The 22,276-nt window shown below is 49.6% G+C and overlaps 1 protein-coding gene across 10 annotated transcripts in view; it reads right to left on the reverse strand.

Annotated features, from left to right (window-relative positions):
• MYO9B (myosin IXB) overlaps nucleotides 1-22,276 on the reverse strand; it is an 80,724-nt gene that overhangs the window by 32,336 nt on the left and 26,112 nt on the right. For all 10 annotated transcript variants that reach the window (XM_080928826.1, XM_080928822.1, XM_080928825.1 and 7 more), the window contains exons 3-7: nucleotides 9,756-9,850; nucleotides 3,369-3,431; nucleotides 2,251-2,350; nucleotides 1,919-2,019; nucleotides 1,280-1,409 (exon numbers count right to left, since the gene is read on the reverse strand). In XM_080928826.1, coding sequence (XP_080784952.1) covers nucleotides 1,280-1,409; nucleotides 1,919-2,019; nucleotides 2,251-2,350; nucleotides 3,369-3,431; nucleotides 9,756-9,850 — 489 coding nt within the window. The remainder of the gene's footprint in view (nucleotides 1-1,279; nucleotides 1,410-1,918; nucleotides 2,020-2,250; nucleotides 2,351-3,368; nucleotides 3,432-9,755; nucleotides 9,851-22,276) is intronic.

The raw sequence follows: 22,276 nt of genomic DNA on the forward strand, positions 1-22,276 counted from the left end.
CTTGCTGGTTCAGCAGCACAAGATCAAAGATCCATCTAGATGGCCCTGCAGTTCTGTCACCAGCAGTGGTTTTTTTTTTTTTTTTTTTAAAGATTTATTTATTTTATATATGTGAGTACACTGTAGCTGTCTTCAGACACATCAGAACACATTACAGATGGTTGTGAGCCACCATGTGGTTGCTGGGATTTGAACTCAGGACCTCTGGAAGAGCAGTCAGTGCTCTTAACCACTGAGCCATCTCTCCAGCCCACCAGCAGTGTTTTTTTTAAAAAAAAAAAAAAAAAAAAAAAAAAGGAAACCCTTGGACAGCTCTGCACTGAAGGCTTGGGGCTACACTTCAGCCTCCAGCCACTAGGTGTCAGGAGTGCGCCAGCTATGAAGGTGAGAACCAGCAGCAGACTGGCTGCACATGGAATGGGAACCCTTCACACTGCACACCAGGACCTAGCTGTACAGTGAGAGGAACACAGGATCTGTCACTGCCACACCCACAACCCGTCATACTCAGAGTCAGGGGTCTTCACTGAGGTAGGTAGGTTTTGAACTTAAGAGCCTCCTGCCTCAGCCTCTGGGTGGCCTGTACCACCAAACATAACCCCAAACTACGTGTTTTTAATTTAATTGTTAAAGAAACTGTGTGCACGAGTATTTTGTCCAAATGTCTGTATGTGCATGTGTGCATGCCTGATGCCCGGGACTGCCGGATCTCAAACCCATTGCCTTTGGAAGAGCAGCCAGTGCTCTTGCCTTTTGAGCGTCTCCAGCCCCAATTTGTATGTTTTGGAGACAAAGTTTCAGAGTCCATGCTGGCCCTGAACTCATCTCTCTGTGAGCGCAGGGATGACAAGTGTGTGTCAGCACATCAGCTTCTTGTGGTGTTAGGATACAACAGAGGGTCTGTGCACACTACACGTTACAGAGTTACAGCCTCAGCCCAGCAGACTATGGCTTCATTTCTTCACAGTTAATTCTGTGTGTGGGGCTACGTCACACGAATGAAGGAGACCCAGGAGGCCAGTGGCTTCCAATGCTCTGGAGCTGCAGTCACAGTGGATGTGAGGGTGGGAAGAACCCATACTACTATGCAGTAGTAGAACCTACTACACAATGTATGTAGCCAGACACAGACAGACACAGACAGCAGGAGGGACATCTTAGAGGTGACAGGAGGGAGCGGGCAGCAGACAGCAGTTCCTCACTTCTTTCCTGTACTGAGGCGGCCCCACTGTGCAGCCAGGAAACAAGGGCAAGAAAGGATGGTGGAGACGGGAGGTACCTTCAGGAGCTGGGACAGGGTGTCCAACGCCTCTGGGGGCCCGATCTCCAGGCCTTCATCCCGGCCTGTGGCCCTCTTCTTGTAGGTGACATTGCCAAGGTACAGGATGGCTGAGAGGACAGAGAAGATCCTGGGACAGGGAGAGGTTACTGCAGTTGGCATCACCTGTACTTGTTTCTGCTGTGCAGCCTCGTGCAGCCTGGCTGAGGGTGTTCTCCACTTCACACTCCCGTACCCACTCCTGAGTCCCGCTGCCAGACAGAGCCCAGGGTTCACACCTGCTACCTATGGCACTCCAGTCCTGCTGGTTTTCGAGGGATCAAGCTATGTAGCCCAGGCTAGCCTTACCTGACATCTTCCCAAGCAGGGAGAGTTCAGATATACCACACCATGTAAACTTAAACATTTTTGTTTGTTTGTGTTTGGTAATAGACAGGGTTCTGTTTAGCTCTGGCTGACCTGGAACATACAACCTTCATGCCTGAAGTCTCTGGTGTAAGGGTGGCGGCTGTGCACACCGTCTCAGCTCGTGGCTGTGTCTCACCCGTGTTCTATACGGTACCGCCTACTCTCAATGGGGCTACCAGTCAGATCTGCAGAGGAACTGACCGTCACTGAGCAGCTCATGAGCCCACTTACTGCTTCTTGGTTGCGGGTAGGAAGCCCACCATCTCCATGGCCTGCTGAAGCCTTTCAAAGTCATGTTTGAGGTCTTCTCCATCTTCAATATTCAAGTTATGCTGAAAAAAACAAAGGCGTGGGCACTTGGGCACTTCCGGCTGGGAGGGCAGAGAGCAGGGCGACTCAGGATGAACAGGAGGAAGGCAAGTGCAGGGAATGAATGGTGGCCTTTGTGTGTGTGTGTGTGCAGGCCTGGGCTGGGGCCCAGCACAGCCAGGCTGGCAGCCTCTGACCTCCCTGTGGCAGACAGCCTTGGGTACAGCGGTGGCGCCACAGCTGTAGCTGTTTACCTGGTTGAGGTAGAAATAGTCTTGAGGCTGCTTCAGCTGAAATTCCTGGCGCTCTTCCTCACTGACACCCAGCAGCAGATAATAAAACACATGGTAGTTCCTATGGGTGACAATCAGGGAGAGTCAGTGCCAGACTGGCCCACACAGAGAAAAGGTCACATCAGAAGGTTACGGGTGGGGGTTATAGCTCAGCTCTTGAAGGCACCAGTTGCCAAGCCACAGAACCAGAGTTCAGTCATTGGAACACATTTGGTAGAAGAGGGAACTGACTCCCTCTTTGACCTTACATGTACACACACACACACACACACACACACACACACACACACACACACTAAAACAGATATAAAAATATAGTTACAAAAAATAGTATCAGTGATGGTACACATCGAAAACACCAAGCACTGTGGAGGCAGAGGAAGGAGAATCTCAGTAAGTTTGAGGCCAGCCTGTTCTATAAAGAGGGTTCGTGGAGGCCAAGGCTCCACAGAGAAGCCCTGCCTTAATAAAAAATAGAAAAGGTTTAAGTATTGTTCAGCGGGAACTTGTTGGTGAGTGGAGGAGCCTGGGCAGGAGCCTCACTGACTAGCTGACACCGGTTTACTGCTGCGAGAGGGCCTCACCCTGAAGTCCAGCCTGGCCTAGAACCTGAGATCTTCCTGCCTCAGCATCCAACTGCTGGGTCACAGACTGCAGCTGTGCCAGACCTGAGGTGTTCCGGGGATACATTTTCAGATGACTCTGAAGAGCCTGGGGCCTCAGCTCTCAGGCTGGGCTGTAATGGGCGCTAGGGTGGAACCCAAGCAGCAAGTGTGTGGAACAGAAGGGAAGCTTAGACTCCAACCACAGCTTCCCCTAAGGGGCCCACAACACTTACTTCACCCTGTGAGGGCCAAGCTTGAGTAGAACTAGATTGCGCCAAATACCACATCCCGAGTGCTTGAGCTGGCTGCTCTCACAGAGGACCTGCATTAGTTCTCAGGACTCACTGTTGGTTGACAATCCCCTGTAACTCAGTTCCAGGGCTCCTAGTGTACCAGGCACACACACAGTGTACTTATGGACATGCAGGCAAAACACCCACACACATTAAAAAGGAAAAATAAACCATGCCCTACCTCTCATCCTTCTCCTGGGAAACCAGGCGAGACTTTTCGAGAAGGTATTTTTCCACAACAGCTCTGTCATAAAAGAGAAAAAAGAGAAAAAGGGGAAATTAAGATCTTAGATTTTAGTGTTGATATTTTCTCTGAGTTCTTTTGCTTCAACTAGAGTTGACGATGAAACGATAGATGAGGAGATGCCTGATCCCTTTCCTGAATCTCTGAGTATTGGGACGAGGCACGGAACTCAGCTGTACACGCAGCTACCCACAGCGGCTGCTGAGCTGAGACGCAGCTTCTTCTGCCATGTTTCATGTGGAGCTGAGGTTGGTCTTGAGCTGCTGCTTCTCACCAGCCATCTGTCCTTTGTGCTGGGCTAACGGGCACGCACCATGCAGGGTTCCGTACTGCTCCGGGTGGAACCCACGCCCTGCGTTTTAACAAGCACTAGGTGCCCTCTACCAACGGAGCCACATTTCTCTCCCATATCTCTGTTCTAGCCTAGAAAATGGTACCATGGTGCTTCCTGTCTCACGTTAACAGCCTTTTCAATTCCATAAATAAATAGCTACCTACAAATGCCCTGAAGATCATCTCTGCTCTGGCTTCAAACTTAGACCCAGGAAATCAGCTGACCACCATGACCTGGGCAGACAGGGTCGAGCATGGTACACAGAAACCTGACAGGCAGAATAGCCTGGGCTGGTGAAGGGACCCAAATATTGAAGGAGGACGCCAGCCAGGTCCTCGGGAGGGCATCAGATCTCATTACAGATGGTTGTGAGTCACCATGTGGTTGCTGGGAACCGAACGCAGGACCTTTGGAAGAGCAGCCAGTGCTCTTAACCACTGAGCCATCTCTCCAGCCCTGTTTGGTTTTTAAGTCAAGGTTTCTCCGTGTGTCCTTGGCCGGCCTGGAGCTCACTCTGCAGACCAGGCACGGCCCTGTGTCCTGTGTTTCAGTCTTTCCTATTTTCTTACTGGGTTGTTGGTCTGACTGAGCTCTGTGCTGCACACGACAGCACAAGGCAGCCCTTGCACTCACCAGGCAGGCACTACGGCTGAGCTGCACCCACTCTCTCATTGGTGAGTTATGTGTCCATCTTCAGTGAGAGTGACGTGTGCCAGAGCCAGGTGGCTGTGGCTGGGAATGCCTCGTCCCCTTCCACCTCGCTGAGGCAGAGTATTTGTCCTAGACTGCTGGGATAAAAACCCATGGCAACTTAGAGAGGAAATCAAGACAAGCCCCCAGACAGCCCAGGGCCAGTCTGGTCCAGGCTATCTGTCAATCTCAGCTTTCCTCACAGACTGACTCTTGGCAGTCAGGTGACAAGGACAGCTAACTGGAATTGCATGCACCTGTTTGTGGCTCTGCACAGCCCCGGCTGTCTAGCTCGAAGCTTCTGGCCGAGTCTGTTGTCTCTGAATCCCATCTCTCTCTGAGGAGTGTGGGGACGACAGATGAACACCACAACTGGCTTTTCACATGGTTGTGGCTGTGGTACTCCGATTGTCAGGTTGGTGAGGCTTGTGCTTTACCCACTGAACCATGGCCCTGGCCATCCCTGCTTTCCCCTGTGCTGAAGATCAGGGGCATGTGACACACACATGTCCCAGGCTGCATCCACACCTTTTGTCTCTCCAGTTCGGGGCACCCATGAGGAGTGACAGGGACTCCAGTGTCCTTGAAGCCCAGGTGGACACTGATGCAGCTTGGGTTCCGCTTAAGTCCATGTCATCTCTACACACTTCGCACTACTAGTATTTCGAGATTTTCCAAGTATTTACTTTAATATTTTGTTTTCATTTGGAATCTTCTGTGTTTGTGTATTTCATGTATGTTTCATGCAGCACATCGGTGACAAGGCCAGCAGAGGGTGTCATGTCTCTTGGGACTACAATTACAAATGATTGTGAGTGCCACATGGGTGCTGAGAAGCAATTCTCAGAAGCCCTCTGGAGGAGCAGCTGGTGCTTCTCTGCTGAGCCATCTTGCCTCTCTTTCCAGTGACTGATCTGCAGGATACTCCACTGCATTGCTAGTCTGTGTAAGAAGTGGGGTCCAAATCTAGAGCACATATGCACGGCAGTGCACCCTACACACCCCTTCCACATACAGCACATAGTCTTTCTGGGACGTCTTGGGGGTGGTGGTTACATGTGTGCCTGTGGAAGCCTCAAGTCTTTCGGGGTGTGTTTCCACCTCACAAACCTAAGCAGGGTCTTACTGAGCGCACCTGTCTAGTTGGCTGTCTTGCTCTGGGGATCCCTCTTCTCAGCCTGATGAGGACTAGGATGACAGGCCATGTTCCTGTGCTCAGCCTTCATGGTTGTTCTGGGTATTCAAACCCTGGTGTTCACGCTGCACAGCATTTTAGCACCCTAGCCATCTCCCAGGACCTCACAAGTCCTCTACGGAACATCTTTAGCTCTGAGTGGGCTGCCTCTCAGTGCACAGCCATGCGTGCTTCCAGCATGCTTGGGCTGCAGGATTAACAGTGAGCATTCCCTGGGGACCTGTGGTGTTCCAGGCACCATCTAAGGCATTTCCTGGGAATCCTCCCTCACACTAGGGTGCGTGCAGTAGTTCCTGATGACAGATGAGGAGCTGAGGCCACTACAGAACACTAGGGAAAGGAAGAACCAGCTCTCTCCATACACACTGGTCTGTGGACCTCTCCCCTGAGCCTGATTTTTTATTTTATTCATCTTCTGTTGTTGTGAGATGTGGTCTCACTGTGTGTGTTCCTGGCTGTCCTGGAACTCACTATGTAAACAGGCTGGCCCTGAATTCTTGGGAGATCTGCCTGCCTTTGTAGGACAGTACCATTGAGCCTGCAGGCCTGTGGGGAAACTCAGAGTACAGGGCAGGTTCTGAAGGTGCTGCCTGGACTCTCTATTCCCTTAGAAGGAGCTGAAGAGACTTAGCTCCATTCCCAGCATCCACAAGACAGCTCACAACCTGTAAGTTCAGCTTCTTGGGAATCTAACGCCCTCTTCTGGCCTGTGTATGTACCACATGTACACGGTGCACAGACGTGCATGTGCACCCATGCACATAAAATAAATACTTCCAAAACCAATTTTAAACACATAAGCTAAATAAGAGAAAGATTGTTTTCTAGTTCTTTTTTAAAAAGGTACACACCAACATGACCAATAGCAACTTGGAAAGGAAATCAAGACAAGCCCCGACAGCCCAGGGCTAGTCTGGTCCAGCTTATCTGTCTGTCAATCACCGCTTTCCTCCAAGATTGAGTCTGGGTGGTTAAGGCTGACCTGCAACTTATAACCCCCTGCCTCTGCCTCTTGGTTGCAGGGTCAAACAGACACTTCCTTCTATAGCCTCAAACATTTGGCTTTGGCCCTCTCCTAAAATCAGATTCCCAGGGTCAGACTCCGTACCAGTGTGTGCATCTCTCCTTGTGTCCGGCTGTATGCGGCCACCCAGTCTCAGCAGAGGACAGGCAGCTGTGTGGGCCCAGGCCACCACCTGCTGGAACATAGCTGCCTAGTTCTCTTCCCCAGTCTTTGGTGATCTCCTTTTTAGATTCTAGGCAGGGGCTCCACTCCAGATTTTTAGATCTTGAAGTTAATTTAATTTTATGTGTATCCGTGTCTTGCCTGTGTGTCTATGCACCACATGAGTGCAGTGTCCATGGTGGGTGCTGGATCCCCTGGGACTGTAGTTACAGTCGCTGTGAGCTGCACGAGTGTCAGGAATTTAACTCAGATCCTCTGCCGGAGCAGCTAATTCTTGGTTTTAAAGCTCTGAGGCCACCAAGGGTTCTGTGAGTGTAGAGGCCCCTCGAACTGATCTGCACACAGAGAAAGCTAGAGCTTCAGGAATGGGGAACATGGACCATGCTCAAATGGTCCTTCCCTACGTGAAGAAGCAGTGACAGAAATGTGACCAGATACAGTGGGCAAAGGCAGTCCTTGGTTGTAGCTCGTGTGGCACAAGGCAATAGCAGCCCCAGAGATCAGGAAGCTAGGCCAGAACATGGATGCGGATCAACATGGGGATTCCTTCCTTGAACTCACGAGCAACACTAACACTGGAGCAGGGCAGGGTTGTGGGCCAGCAGCAGGCAGCCTACTGAGCCCTGACGAGAAAACCTGATCTAGAGATGCAGTCACCAGGGCCATCGGTCCTGAACTTGCTGAGAGCCTGCAGCAGGGAGGCTGCACCTGACAGACTGTGACCTAGCCAAATACTTTTTTTTTTGGTTTCATGTTTGGTTAAGCTTGGACAGTTAGAAGCAGAAAATTCCAAAGTAAAGGACTTGTAAATCTGAGGTAGTCATGGCACTCCAACAACAGGATGGGTCCGGTTCTGACCCTCCTGCACACACTCCCTCCTGTCAGCAGTCATCTCGGTTATGGGATCAACCATCACTCTGCTGTAGTGTTGGCTTCCAGTCGTCTGAATTTACCCTAAAATGACCCCAAAGCCCACAAGAATTTACACTCTCATTACCTGGAAAGAGGAGGTTTTCCCAGCCCATGATCTAGATGTCATGATGGAGAGTGTGCACCAGCTGAGTGCGTGGGCCCAGCTCTGGTGGCAGAGCCCTTGATACTATAGCTGAACCCCTGGTGGGCATGTTGGGGCTGAGGCCAAGCAGAGAATGTTGAGTCACAAGGGTCCAGAACAGCCTGACATTCATCAAGGGCTCTCAATCGGCACTCTCAGCAGAGCCTGCCCAGTGTGGGGGTGAGGAGGAAAGGGTGCCAGAGGCTCAGCCCCTCCCTTCCATGCCCAGTGTGAACTATCAGCAGGTGACTGTTGGCATCCTCTTACTGTGCACTGTGTGAGAAGTGTTCTTGTGTCATTCACATGCTGGTTTCTCTGCCATCATGTCCGGTTGTAATCTACACATGGCACTGTAATGCATACTCTAAGAATCTCCTGTCCCAGTGTGGTGGGAACACTGCTCCCCATTTATTTTTCCTAATGTCAATAAAAACTGATCGGCCAGGGGAGGGGGGAAAGGGGAGAAGATTCTGGAGGAGAGAGCTGAGGAGACACCATGAGAACACACCTGGGTCAGAGGGCCTGACGGAAGTGCAAGTGTTTTGGGGATTTGGGCTAGAAGGTAGCCAGATTATCCCAGAGGATTAGAACAGATCAGTGACTGCTCAGATGTTGTGCCTTAAAGCTTGATTACATAAATCTTACAGTCTCTGTCTCATTTATTTGGGAACTAGCTGGTTTGGAAAAACAATCACTTATAAAATTGTTGTAACAGACAGCTATCCACAGCCTTGACAACAGAAAGGTTTGAATCTTGGGATTGTGGCAAAGCTCACTGTGCCACAGAGCCTCACAGTGCATCTGCTGCATGTGACACAAACCTATGACTAGGTCCAGCAGAATGTCACCTCTACCCCTGCCTCACATTCTCATACCAACCTGTCAAGATCTGCTGCTCGGCCTACACTTGTGACCACTGTCCAACAGGTCTGCCTGTTTTACTCATCTACTGACCCATGAAACTTCTGTCTACCAATAGATCCCTCAAGCCAAGCCATGTACCCACCCACCTACCCACTTACCAACCCATCCTGTCACCATTCAGCCCCTCCTCATCCCGAGTCACGCCATTAACCAACCCATGAGCCAACCCATCCACCCACTGTCTCCAACTGTGCACACATCCATCTACCCACTAATCTACTGGTTTCTTCATTCACTCATTGCCCATGATCCCTTCAGACCAAGTCTACCCACCGGCTCATTAATCAAGCCCTACCTCCTTCATGTAAAATCTATAAACCTGTTCGTAAATTTTCCAACCTATCCACCTAACCACCCATCTGCCCACCAACTCTCCCACAAAATCCTCAACCTATCCACCCACAAATCGATCAGCCCATCCAGTCATCCACCCACCATCTACCCATCTGCACGTGCATCCACTTACCCATCTACTTACTCACAAACCCCTCAACCTACCCATCTATCCAGGAATCCATTTAAGCATCCAAGCTGCCATTTGTCTATATAAAAAATCTACACACATATCTAGCTTCCCACATGTCTATCCCTTGAGCCATGACTACTGCTCCACCTCTGGATCAATGACATCACAGCGCTGTCTAGAACTGTCTCTAGGTAGGGGCTTTACATGCCACCAATCCTGGGGTCCACACCCCATTCTGCCTGTGACACCTGACTGACATCTCAGAGAAGCATTACAAAGGTCAGCGAGCAGAATGCTACAGTGTGGCCAGCTCTGAGTCAAGGCTGCCAGGAAGATCCTCACTGTACAGGCTGGAAACCTTCCATGTCACTCAGATGGGGATGCTCTCTGGGGCAGAGGACTGGTTAAGCTCACAGGGGCCCTGGGTCCCAGCCTCAGCATGAGAAGTGAGAGGCACACAGGTAGAGTGACTTACCCCCTCACAATGCCACTCTCCAGGTAGTTGACTTGGATGAATTTCCCAAAGCGGCTGGAGTTGTTGTTGTGGGCTGTCTTGGCGTTCCCGAAAGCCTGAGGAGACAAATGCAGGGCTTCAGACCCCAGCCTGGACACAGCCTCCATCCTGGCCCCAGAACTCCTTGTGGGCATAGTATTCTTGTCCCCAGAGCCCTGAGCTACTTACTCACTCAGAAGCTTGGATAAGAGACAAAGGACAGGGCAGGAGAAATAGCTCAGTGAGTTCTGGTGCTTGCTACCAAGTCTGACAACTGAGTTCAATCCCTGAGACCCACATCATAGGAGAGAACCAACTCTTGCAAGTTGTCCTTTGACCTCTATAAAGGTACAAGAGTGTGTGTGCATACACATATGCAATAAACTGTTTTTTAGGGGCTTTCTTGTTACAAGTTTCTGTTTTTTAAACATGTGAGGGTATTTTGCTTGTACTGTGCACCTTGTGTGTCTAGGAAAGGCAGAAGAGGGCATCGGGGCGCTGAGATTGGAGTTACAGATGGTTGTAAGCCGCCTTGTAGGTGCTATGAACTATACCCAGGTCTTCTGCAAAAGCAGCCTGTGCTTTCAATTGCTGACCCATCCCTGCAGCCCAACAATTTTTCCTCCAAGACAGGATTTCTCTGTGTAGCCCTGGCTGTTTTGGAACTTACTCTGTAGACCAGGCTGGCATTGAACTCATAGAGATCTACTTGCCTCTGACTCCCAAGTGGTGGGATTAAAGGTATGCATTACCACCACCAGTCTACAGGGGAGAAAAAAAAAAAAAAAACCCCAAAAAAAAAAACAAAACAAAACAAAACCCTCAAAAAAAAAAACCTTAAAAAGCAAGTCTCAGGTGTGTGGAGGAAGCCACCTGAGTTCTGCCAGCGTGACTCTCATGCTGGGGTTACAGGAACATGAACATTATGCAGCTTTTCACATGGGGTGTTAGGGATTCAGTTTCTCACTTGCATGGTAAGCGTTTTACCCTTTAAGCCATGTCTCTAGAGCCTGCTGTTTTGAGACAGGCAATCGCTCTGTGGCCTGGATAACTCCATCCTCCCACCTCAGCCTTCCAAGTGTTAGGATGGTATCCCTCCATCAGGAGCCCAGTTTGTAGCCCTTGTTTTTAACAAGTTCTGCAGTCTCAGTCAGGCATTGGTGATGCCTTTAGTTCCAGCACTAGAGAGGCAGAGGCTCGAAGATCTCTGAGTTTGAGACCAGACTGGTCTACACAGAGAAAGAGATCTAGTACAGCCAGGGCTACACAGAGAAACCCTTTTGCAGAAAAGAAAACAACCAACCAACCAACAACAACAACAACAACAACAACAACAAAACCCCAACCAACCAACCAAAGTCGGTAAGTAAGCAGGCAGGCAGTCTACTCCGTTTGATTACAGTGACAGAAGTCTGAGACATCAGATGGCTTTTATATGACAGGCTAAAGAGAAATTCTACCAAAACAGCCTGTGACAGTTAAGAACCAGGTGCTCTTCCATAATGGTGGAGGGCTAGGAGCTCTTCTGTGATGGTGGATAATCAGACGTCTTTCTTGATCGAGGAGTCACAGGCATTCACCTGAGACTGGAGGGCCGGGTGCTCTTCTGTAGTGGCGTGTGTCAGGTATCTTTCTGGAGCTGTGACACCGACAGACCGACAGAGGAGCTGAGGCTGGCAGCTATACGTAGGTCCACATAGGCTCAAACTCCTCAGGATGAATAAACAACCAGCAATTACAGAGCACACTGTAAAATCTGAGTCAGGTCTGGCCTGGTGGCCCATGATTTTAATTCCAACACTCAAGACATGGAGGTTTTCACAAGTTCAAGACCAGTCTGGAGTACAAAACAGTGTCAGACCATCCAGGTCTATACAATGAGATGGTTCAAAACAAGTCCCCAGGACTAAGCAGGAAAGAAGTGAGGGAAAGGCCCTTTGGGAGCTGAGTGGCAGCTGGGGGCTTTGAGGCCTCCCCAAGGGGCATACAGGCAGAACCCTGTAGTCTGGAGCCTCCACATGTCTACAGCACATATAGCCTTAGCACCTCATGACCCTGTAACCCACATCTGAACCACTAGCTAAGAAGGTGTACTTAATGGTGGGGTTGTGTGGAGCCAGTCTGTGGTTCCTGCTGCAGGTATAGGACTTGTGGTGCCTTTTCCTGTGAACACTGTGAACTAAGTCCTACCCAACTATCTATTCACATCTGTATGACTGTACTGCTGGGGGAGAAACCCAGGGTCTTATGCATGGAGGACAAGCCCTGGCTGTCTTCTCGGACTGCTGTTGCACGTGGTGTGCTGTGGTATATTGGGCTGTTTGCTGTGTTGCCATTTCTGCCCTAAAGTAAGCAGGAACAACTGTTGGGGGAGACGCTACACCAGCCTGCAAACAGTGTGCAGGGAGATGCAGTTACAGTTGCTGCCCACGGTGGGCTTTTCAGTGACGAAGCTGAGTGAACCACACACCCTCCTGTAAAGAACCCCAATAAACCCCTGGCTTTCACAGCTGGACTTGAGTGGACTCATTTCTGTGGTTTGTCATTGGTTCTATCTGTGGGGAGTAGATGTTTGTTCACGTTGCCCCAAGAACTCTTACTTACATGCATCTACTAAGATGCCAACAACACCTGGGACCCACAAACGTGATTGGGAGTCATCAACCTGTTGAATTACAGAGTGCAAACATTCAGACAGCTCAGGGTCCCTACAGGTTGCATAATTTCTAACAATACAGAGAGGTTCTAGGACACAGTGTTACTCTGTCTTGGAACTCAGGATCTGCATCCCCTGTGTGCCTGGACAACAGGATCCTGGGAGAGCACTTACATCTATGGCTGACTGATATGTTTGTTCTTTTTTTCTCTGTGTGGGTTTTTTCTGGGTGGTGGGGGTGGGAAGGGGAGTTGTTTTGTTTTTCTGAGACAGGGATTCTCTGTGAGTTCTATAACCCACTAGCCCATCTATCTACCTGTCTCTGCCTCCCAGGCACTGGGATTGAAGATTTGCACCACCACCTCCCCCACCCCCACCGCCTTTTTAAAGATTATGTTGTAATTAAGTAATTTACTTACATGAGGGACATGAGCTTTATCTTGGGGACTGGGCCTTGCACACAGGCTAGTCAAGCCTCCTCTTCCCTGCTCTGTGACAGAGTTATATAATACCACCCCAAGGCACCTCCACCTTAAAGGTGTAGGCCTAAAACAGTGGTTCATGGCAACCCCTGCTCTAATCTTAGTCTTAGGAAACAGAGAGCTGCAAGGAGACCTTGTATTCTTTTTTTTTTTTTTTTTAAAGGAACTGAAATAAGCCCACATGAAAATGGCCATCCTGTGTCTTAGTGGAGCTGGGGTGTTTGCAGTTGGGATACTCCCTTTTTCAGAGAAGTTGCCATGATTTCTAAGCTTAGGGCCGCTTGCTACAGATGAGCCCCAGAAATCCCTTCCATACCCGTATGAGGCACGGGGCTCGCTTTTAAAGGGCTGGGGACAATTTTCCCTTCAGACATCTCAATATGATGTCAGGCACAGGTCTGAGGACAGCCAGCCAGCAAGGCCTGCAGGGTACAGGCATTCTGACTCTGTGACTACAGATGACCCTGCAGGCCGGGGCTTTGTCTGCCTGCTGACTTCATGCATCGGGCATGTGTCTGAGTACACAGTGACTTCTCAAAGTCAGGCTAAAAATATCCGGTCGCAGCTATGATACACAGAGGAGCTCAGAGTGCTAAAAGGGGTGGCACTGGGCTGGCTAGGGGTGGCCTGGAGGGAGGAACCAGCAAAAGGGTGGACAATCCCTGTTAAAGCTTTTGAACCACAGGTCCAGGCAAGGTGCCAGGGAAAGAAAGGGCTCAGTTTCCAAATAAACGTAGTTTTCCTCCTTTCTAATAGGAAAGACACATTGCTAATATTAGTTTGTGCACTGCTAAAAATAGATCCTGATTAGATCTACCCATCCCACTTCAGGTTCAGGTCCAGAGGAAATAACAACAGCCAAGAGGCTGCGAAGAACAATGAGGTCACCACACAGTGGACACTATCAGCCTTAGAAAGGAAGAAGCTGGCTCAGTGGGAAAATGTTTGACATGCAAATGTGATGAACCAAGTCCAAAGCCATAGAAGCCACAAGGATGGTAGACACAGCACAACTGCCCAGAAGCTAACAGGACCCTGTGGCAGAAATGAGAGAGACCTGCCTCAAACAAGGTGGATGGTAGACACTGACTCTCCAAAGTTGTCCTCTGACTTCCATATGCACCACACACACACACACACACACACACACACACACACACACACACAGAGAGAGAGCTTTAGCGTGCATGACTTACTGAACAGTATTTGCTTTATTAAGAGTCTCATTCTGTTGCAGACTAACATTTGTGATCGCTGCCTTAACTGAGATTTTATATATATAATATCCACCAGTCTCAATTTAAACAAAACATTTTACATTTATTTATTTGTATGACTGTTGTGCCTGAATATTTGTCTGTACATTACAAGTGTGTGCCTGAGGTCAGACGAGGGTGTGAGATCTCCCGAAACTGGAGATACAGATGTTTGTGAGCCACCAGATGGGGTGTTGGGAATCTATCTGGATCCTCTCCAAGGGTAGTCATATCTCGAGTTCATCCTTGCCCCCTTATTTTTTGGGTCTTATTATGCAGCCCAGACTGGCCTGGGACTCATGGAGATCTGCCTGCCTCTACCTTCCATGTGTGCACCACTTATCCAGGCTCAGCCTTTGAAAGCCAGTCTGGGCTCTATGAACTGTCTCATAAGCATACTTCTGCATCCTCGCCGTGCCCCACCCCAACACTCTCCTTTGGCCTGTGCCCCCACAGTCCCCGACACTCATCCATCAGTGGTCTCTTGAGTCTGGCAGCCTGAGTACAGCCCTCAGTGGCTCGCCCAGCAGGTGCAGGTGGCAGCTGCTCCCTTGGCTAAGCTGTGCATTTCCATGGTTTCCAAACTGGGCAGTGCTACCTGCCTGTCATATCTTGGCACCTGGGAGGCTGAGGCAGGAGAATTGTGATTTAGGGCTAACCTGGGCTATGTAAGCAAGCCCGTGTTCTGCAAAACTCCGAAACTGTAATAGAAAGGGAAAGCAGCCTAGGCTAAAGGCACATCTGCAAGCAGGCAGCATTATTCTGATCCTTGAAGGCTGTGGCAGGAACTCCGGAGGCCCAGTGAGCCTGGACTGTCTTCCCCTAAAGGGAGACTGTGGGGGAGAGGAAGGGGTGACACAGAATCACCATGAAAAGCTGTTGCCCCTGGCTGACCAGTAGCTATGTTTTCTGAATAGAAAGTTCTCGTGGCTTCTTCTAGGTTGTCTTTTATGGTCACGAATAAAGTTCTGGTTGCATTCCGTGCAGCTCTGTGTGAGTGATTTATGTAGTGAGTGGGGGAGTTTAGGTTTTGAGGTCTTATGTAGCCCACACTGGCCTCAAGGGCTGAGGAGGCTGACCTTGAACCCTGAATCCTCCTACCCAAGCTTCCCAAATGCTGAAATGACTATGGAGCCTCACCCTGAATTACGTGGTGCTGGGGGCAGAATCAGCCTGAACTTCAACCCCTTCTGGCTTACTGGGATGGGGTATGCCCATTCTCTCCCTCCCTCCCTCCCTCCCTCCCCCCCCCCCCCCGTCTTCCTCCCTCTCTCTTTGTATCTCTCTGTGTCTCTTCTTTCCTGTCCAAGTTGACCCTGAACTCTTGGGCCCAAAAGATGCTCCTGCCTCAGCCCCGAGTGCTTGGGGGTCACAGAGGAGTACTGTCAGCCACTGAAGAATGACAGCCATAGCCAAGGAGGCTGACAGGCAAGGGTGGTGGTGGAGCTGAAGTGCAGATACAGGAAGTAGAACATCACCACAAAGTCTAATGGCTGTGGCTCTGTCCTGTCAAGATACTGACTCAGGAGGTTCAATGGAGAGTGACATAGGATATTATTGATACAGAGTCTCAGCTTTTCAGTGAAAGAGGACAAGGAAGCTCCCCAAGGCCTGCCTCACACCCCACTTTCACCCAGAGGCTCTTCTGGTCTCTTTCAGCCTTGGAGCTCAGCACAGCTCTGGAAAGCTGCTGGCCACATGGACATATGACAACTATACATGTTAGGGCTGGGTGACTGTGGGACAAAAAGCCCCCCATGCTCGGTGTCCCTGATCACAGAGACACCAAGCATCAGCCACAGATGAGATGGGAAATGAAACAAAAGCTCTGGAGGCCAGGATGAGTCCCCTCCAACATGGAACCATTCCTAACCAAGAACCCAACAAAAGCAGCAAAATCTCAAGTATGGCTGAGTAACTGGACAAATCCTGAGACCCTGTCCAAGTCACAATGCGACATCAGGCCTTTCCTCAGCCAAGCAGCTCCTGATACTAACGGGAAGGGGAGCAGATGTGCCAGCCCCCCTCAGGCGGTGCAGGCCAGGATCACATTTTCTGAGGCTGCTGTCCTCCACTGCAGAGGCCACCGCTTGCTGTTCTCTGTGGCTCTGTCCTAGTGGAATCAAGATTCTGACTCAGGAGTTTCCATGGACAGCAACATCCCCAGCCCACGGATGCTGACTCTCCCCACCCCCTTTTTAGATGGCTGCACAGACAGAAGCCAGGCTCCGGTGTCATTCGTCAGGCTTCATCCACCTTGTTTTTTGGACAGGGTTTCTCACTGTTCTGGAGCTAAGTGGTTAAGCTCCTAAAGAGGGGCTGGACCTGGGCCCTCACACCTGCTGCGTCTCCTGTGCTCATCCTAGGGCTGCATGATTGGCTCTTCTCCCTGTGTGTGACAAAACACCCTACAACAACTTTTTGTGTGGATGCTTGAGATGGGAACCCAGGTCTTCAGTCACTTCCCCCACAGAGCATCTCCAGCCACACTTGCTTTACTGATGCTTTCACCCATCAGTGGTCTTTTGTCACCTTGGAAAGCCTGTGGTGTCAGAGCTGGGCTATAGGTCAGGAGCTCAAGACAGCTAGAGTGTAAAGCCTAGACCTGTGACAGGGCATGCCTGTCATCTGAGCACATGGGGGTCGGAGACAGGAGAATCAGGAGTTCAAGGTCATCCTCAGCTACATACTGCCTCAGAAACCAGCCTTGGTTACACTACACCATCGCTCAAAAACAAACAAAATTATAAAACAAAGACCTAGATAGTTTAAAAACAAACCTCTCCAAGGGTATAGTTAGTCGTTTGATACAATCAAAACATTGTAGTCCAAGTTTGTTCTCAAACTCCTGGGCTCAAATGATCCTACCTCAGTTTCCCCAGGAGCTGGAATAACAGGTGCAAGCCACCACAACCAGCTTCATCTCTGAATTAACGGGTTTATTACACATGGCCATATATAATATAGTATAGAGTCAGAAGTGGTGCCAAAGGCCTCTGATCCCAGCACTTGAGAAGCCGAGGCAGGAGAATCATGGATTTACAGCACGTGCTTGTCTTGATAAGGTTAGTTATGTGTGGGGGTGGGGGTGGGAAAGGGAACTGAGAAAATGTCAGCATCAGATTAGCCTGTGGGCAAGCCGTTGGGACATTTTCTTGATTGATGATTAAAATGGAAGATCCCAGCTCACTGTGGGCGGTGCCATCCCTGGGCTGGTGATCTAGAAGAAAGCAGGCTGAGCAAGCCAGGGAAGCAAGGCAGTAAGCAGCGCCCTCTAGGACTGTGCATCAGCTCCTGCCTCAGGTTCCTGTCCTGACTTCTTTCGAAGATGACTGTGATGTGGACGTGAAATCAGCCCTCTCTCAGTTACTTTTGGTCATGGTGTTTCATCACAGTAATACAAATGGTGGCCCACACCTTTGGCCCCAGCACCTGGAAGGCAGAAGCAGGCAGATCTCTATGAGTGAGGCCAGTCTGGACTACATAGAAAGTTCTAAGTCAACCAGGACTACATAATGAGACCTGTCTCAAAAGTAACAAATATTTTACAAGTGTTTTCTCTTTTCCTTCCTTTTAAAAATTGTTGGGCTGGAGAGATGGCTCAGTGGTTAAGAGCACTTCCAGAGGTCTTGAGTTCAATTCCCAACAACTACATGGTGGCTCACAACCATCTGGAATGGAATCTAATGCCGTCTTCTGGTGTGTCTGAAGACAGTTGCAGTGTTATAAATAATAAATAAATCTTTAAAAAATTGTTGTATTAGGACCTGTTTGAGTACCTCTATGAAGTGTGTGATGGTCACTTAAGTTTTTATTAATTTATTTAGGGGTTGCAATACAGGTCAGAAGACAGCTTGCAGGAGCCAGTTCTGTTTCCATTATGTAGGTTCCAGGGATTGAACTCAGGCTCTCAAGTTTGTCAGTAATCACATTTACCACAGAGCCATCTTGCTGGGTCCAAATTATTTTGCAATGCTGAGGGTAAGCGACAGGCCTTTGGGCACTGAGCCTCCATGATATATATATATATTTTTTTTGTTGAGGCAGGGATGATGGGCATATGCCATGCTCCTGATTGACACCTATTATCTCTGACACTGGGGACTGCTGACACTGGCCACTAATGGCAGTGTGGGATACTGGACTGTGCCAGGAAACTTGGTAATGTTTAGTGTGTTGGAAGCCCCAGAACCCAGAGAGGATGGTAGGAGCTTTACCTGCTTCCAACCAGGCCCCTGTCACATGACCACACTCTCTACATAGAAAAGTGACCTATGGTCCTAGAGATCAGAACAGAGTTCTCCAAGCTAATGAGGTATCTAGATGCCCTGAGGGTTTAGCCAATAAGCTTACATTCCTTCCTACAAAATGTATTTAATCTCTGATTCTCCCTGAGGGTATGGTATGTATCCATTTTCCATGATGAATAATCAATAAATAGTTTGGAACCAAGCCTCTTTCATCATGAACCTCCATGGGGGTGTGGAGAAGGCCTTTGTCTACAGAGTCTCACTGCCTAGGTTTCCTGCAGGATAGAGCTAAGCTGGAGTTCCCCTTCCCCCTGGCTCCAGGATTCTCAGCCTGTGGGCCTCTTCTGTTCCCAACTCCCCAAGACCCAGCAGCATCTGTATGTCCAGGAGTTTGTGAGCCAGCCCCTGGCCCTGGGCTCCTCATCGCAGGCCTATGGACCCCTGGCCCTCCTGATTCCTCTGCAGTTTCCAGTAGCGACTGGACATCTGGGAGTCAGGGAGCCCCAGGTTCAGTCTTCCACATCTTAGGCTGCGCCCCCTCAAGCCCCCTAGCAGTGTATCAGCACTTCCCTTGAGCCCAGCAGCCAACAGCTGGGCAGGGTAAATGCAGTCTAGCATCTCCAAGTTTTGTCTGCCTAGCAGGGTTCCCAGTGACCGGGCGAAGCTCCAGACCACACTGCAGAGCTCCAGCCATCACCTGCCACCCTGTCCTTGATCCCTTGCTACAGGAGAACTATGGGGCAAAGCATCCTTGCTTTCAACCTACACTGACACTAACACCAGGGAAACTGAGGGCAAAGGACAGTTAAACAAGTCGCCTTCCGGGAATGTGGGTGCGTGTTCTGGGAGCCTGGCTGGGAAGCGCCTGAAGGTGACACTGCCTGCACACTGGTGGTGTCACAAGGATTCAAACTGAGCAGCTTTTCGAGGCTTCAGAAGGCACAGTGACAACTAGCATTCAGAGATGGAAGACTGGACCAAGGGACCCTGAACAGGGTTCTGCTACAAAAATGGGGACGTGGGGAGTGGTGCTGTGTGTGAAGGACTTGACCCCCTGGGATTCTCTGTGAACAAAGAGGTCACTGACAGCCTCCTTGTTTCTCAGAGACAGGATCTCACTACAGAGCCTCCGTTAACCTATGTGGAGCAGACTAGCAACAAATCCAAAGTTTTACCTGCATTTGCTTATTCAATGCTAAGATTAAAGGTGCTGGGGGCTGGAGAGATGGCGCAGCAGTTAAAAGCACTGGATTCACTTCCAGAGGACCTGGGAGCACCCACATGGCCACTCACAACCTTTAAGTGCAGTTCCAGGGGATCTAATACCCCCAGACATATGTGCAGGTAAAACACCAATGCACATAAAATAAAAATTAAGAAAAAGTGTGCCACAGGTGAGGGGCTGGGCACCTGGCTCAGAAGATCTAGCCCAGCCTAGAATCACAGAGCCATCCACACATGCAGCCAGTGTCTGACTGTAAGGTAGGAGCTGGGTTTTGATGTGGAGTGATTACTACCACCTAGAAACCTACATCTCCTTCCCAATTCCCGTTTTCTTCCTAGTTGGGAAGAATGCTTAGGAGCTTCCTTCCCTGCAAATGCTGAGACCGACCAAGTGCTTAGCTGTCATCATTATACTGGGCCTTAGAACCTAGAGACAGTGTACCCCACATGCTGCCTCTGACCCAGCAACCTGCTCACTACTCTCCCCCCACAAATTTGAGAAGATACTCTCCTTGTGCTTTTTAAATGATCTCACATAGCCCAGGCTGGCCTTAAACCTGCCCTATAGCTGAAGTTGGTGACCTCATGATTGTCCTGCATCAGCTTCTAGTAGCTGATGGACTGCACATTTGTGTAGCTGCACCTTCTTGGTCATGGAGACTTCAGGGAGATCTGCTGGGGTGTTGTCTGAGGGGGCAGTTAACACACAGTTCTAGTGGCTCAGGAGTTCTGGTGGGGTAGATGGGAGTCAGTTGGGGAAGTCAGTGTAGGTCTTTCTGTAATAGCATACTAGCCCCTTGGCAAAACAGCACAGAGCATAGCATTCACACAGGCCCTGTGCATTTCTTCAGAGACACTTGATACTGTTTTGGGGACAGTGCCAAATCTGCCTCAAACTCTCAGGCGCTGGCATGACAGGCATGTCCTACTGTATCCAGAACCAAGGAGACCTTTTTTGGATGCTTGAACTATACCCTGTAATTTCACTCTACTCTTAGATGCAGTGTTTCCAAAAATATAACTTTCCCCAGGTCTGAAATAGCCTAGAGGCAAGCAAAGGTCCTCCCCTCAAGGGGTGCACAGGGAGAAGCTGGGAGGCTGTAGGGTGCAGGGCAGACCCGTAGTGCATGGCTGACCCCTGGCAAGGGCTCAGGGCCACTCTGAAGCTGTCTGAGGCTCCTGCATACCTTTTTTTTTTTTAAAAGATTTATTTATTTATTATGTATAAGTACACTGTTGCCGTCTTTAGACACACCAGAAGAGGACATCAGATCTCATTACAGATGGTTGTGAGCCACCATGTGGTTGCTGGGAATTGAACTCAGTACCTCTGGAAGAGCAGTCAGGGATCTTAACTACTGAGCCATCTCCCTAGCCCTTTTTATTCCGTTTTTTGTCTCCACTAAGAAACTAGGTTGTAAACCATTTGCTCTCCATCCCAAGTGTAAGGTACTTTGCTTTGTCAGCTGTTCATCCTGTCTGGGTTGCTCTGCAGTGAGAAGCTTCAGTTTCCAGTTCGCACTTCATAATAAAACAGCAGGAAGCTGGGTAAAGTGGCCTCTGTTCTATCCGGCAAGGCAAGGAACTGCACTACTCTAACAGTCAGGGAAGAGAAGCTTGGGAGGCCTGTCTCTGCCCTTCGTTCTCAGCACTGGTAGGACTTTCAGAGTGTGTGTTCATATGGTAAAATGACCATTATAAGTTTCCAAATAAACTGAGGTCATAAATTGAATACGAGGCTTATAACAAAGGATGTCTACATTCATATGCACTAGGAATAATTATCGGCTAAACATTCATCATTTGTATGTTAAACCCAGTCACTATCTTATCTCGTGTTTTTGCACCCGTGTCTTGGGGTGTATGTCTTCTTTATGACCTATGGTTGGTGGTCTTGCTATCCCTTGGAATGAGCCCTAGGTTTTAGAAGTCGGTTGTTATCTCATAGGCATTTAAGCGGTTCTGTTATAAAAGGGTCTAGAATGTCTTTGTCTGTACCGCCATTCTGAACGATGGTGACCCTAGCATGCTGGTTGTTTTTGCAGAATAAACACTCTCACACACAATCTCCCTCTCTCTTTTGCAAACTATCTGAGTCTGAGGTCTTCCTTCAGCCGTTTTTGACCCTTACTCCTCCCTATGAATGGTCCTGGGACATAACTATTACCCGTGTTCCCTCATCTACCTCACACACTTCCTGCATGGCCAGCTGCTAGCTAGCTCACTCTCTCCCTTCCTTCTGCAGACGCACTGATTGTTGTAGGTGTCCCTATTGCTCTCTGGTTCCTAATGCCCTGGAGGTAGAGTATGTGCAGGCAGCCTGTGGGTTTGCCTCAAGTGCTGGGCAAAGGCACCAGAGTCACCCCCTCTCACAGCCCGTGGCAAGGCAGGATACCCTACCTTACTAACCCTGGCTATGACTTTCATCATGTCCTCTGCATGTCTCAGAGCTCCTATGGGCACTTCAGACACCACAGATACTGGCTGCGACTCCAGCTGCCCTCGGGCTCCTGTTGTGATCCTCATGTTAGTAATAAGGTAGGTCAGGAAACAAGAGCAGGGATGATGGGAGAGTGAGGAGGAGGGATTCCAGAGTCATGGTCAGTCTCTGGGCCTGGTGGCCTCCATGTCCCGG

This window comes from Micromys minutus (assembly GCF_963924665.1).
Source record: "Micromys minutus genome assembly, chromosome: 14".
NCBI classification, from domain to species: domain Eukaryota; kingdom Metazoa; phylum Chordata; class Mammalia; order Rodentia; family Muridae; genus Micromys; species Micromys minutus.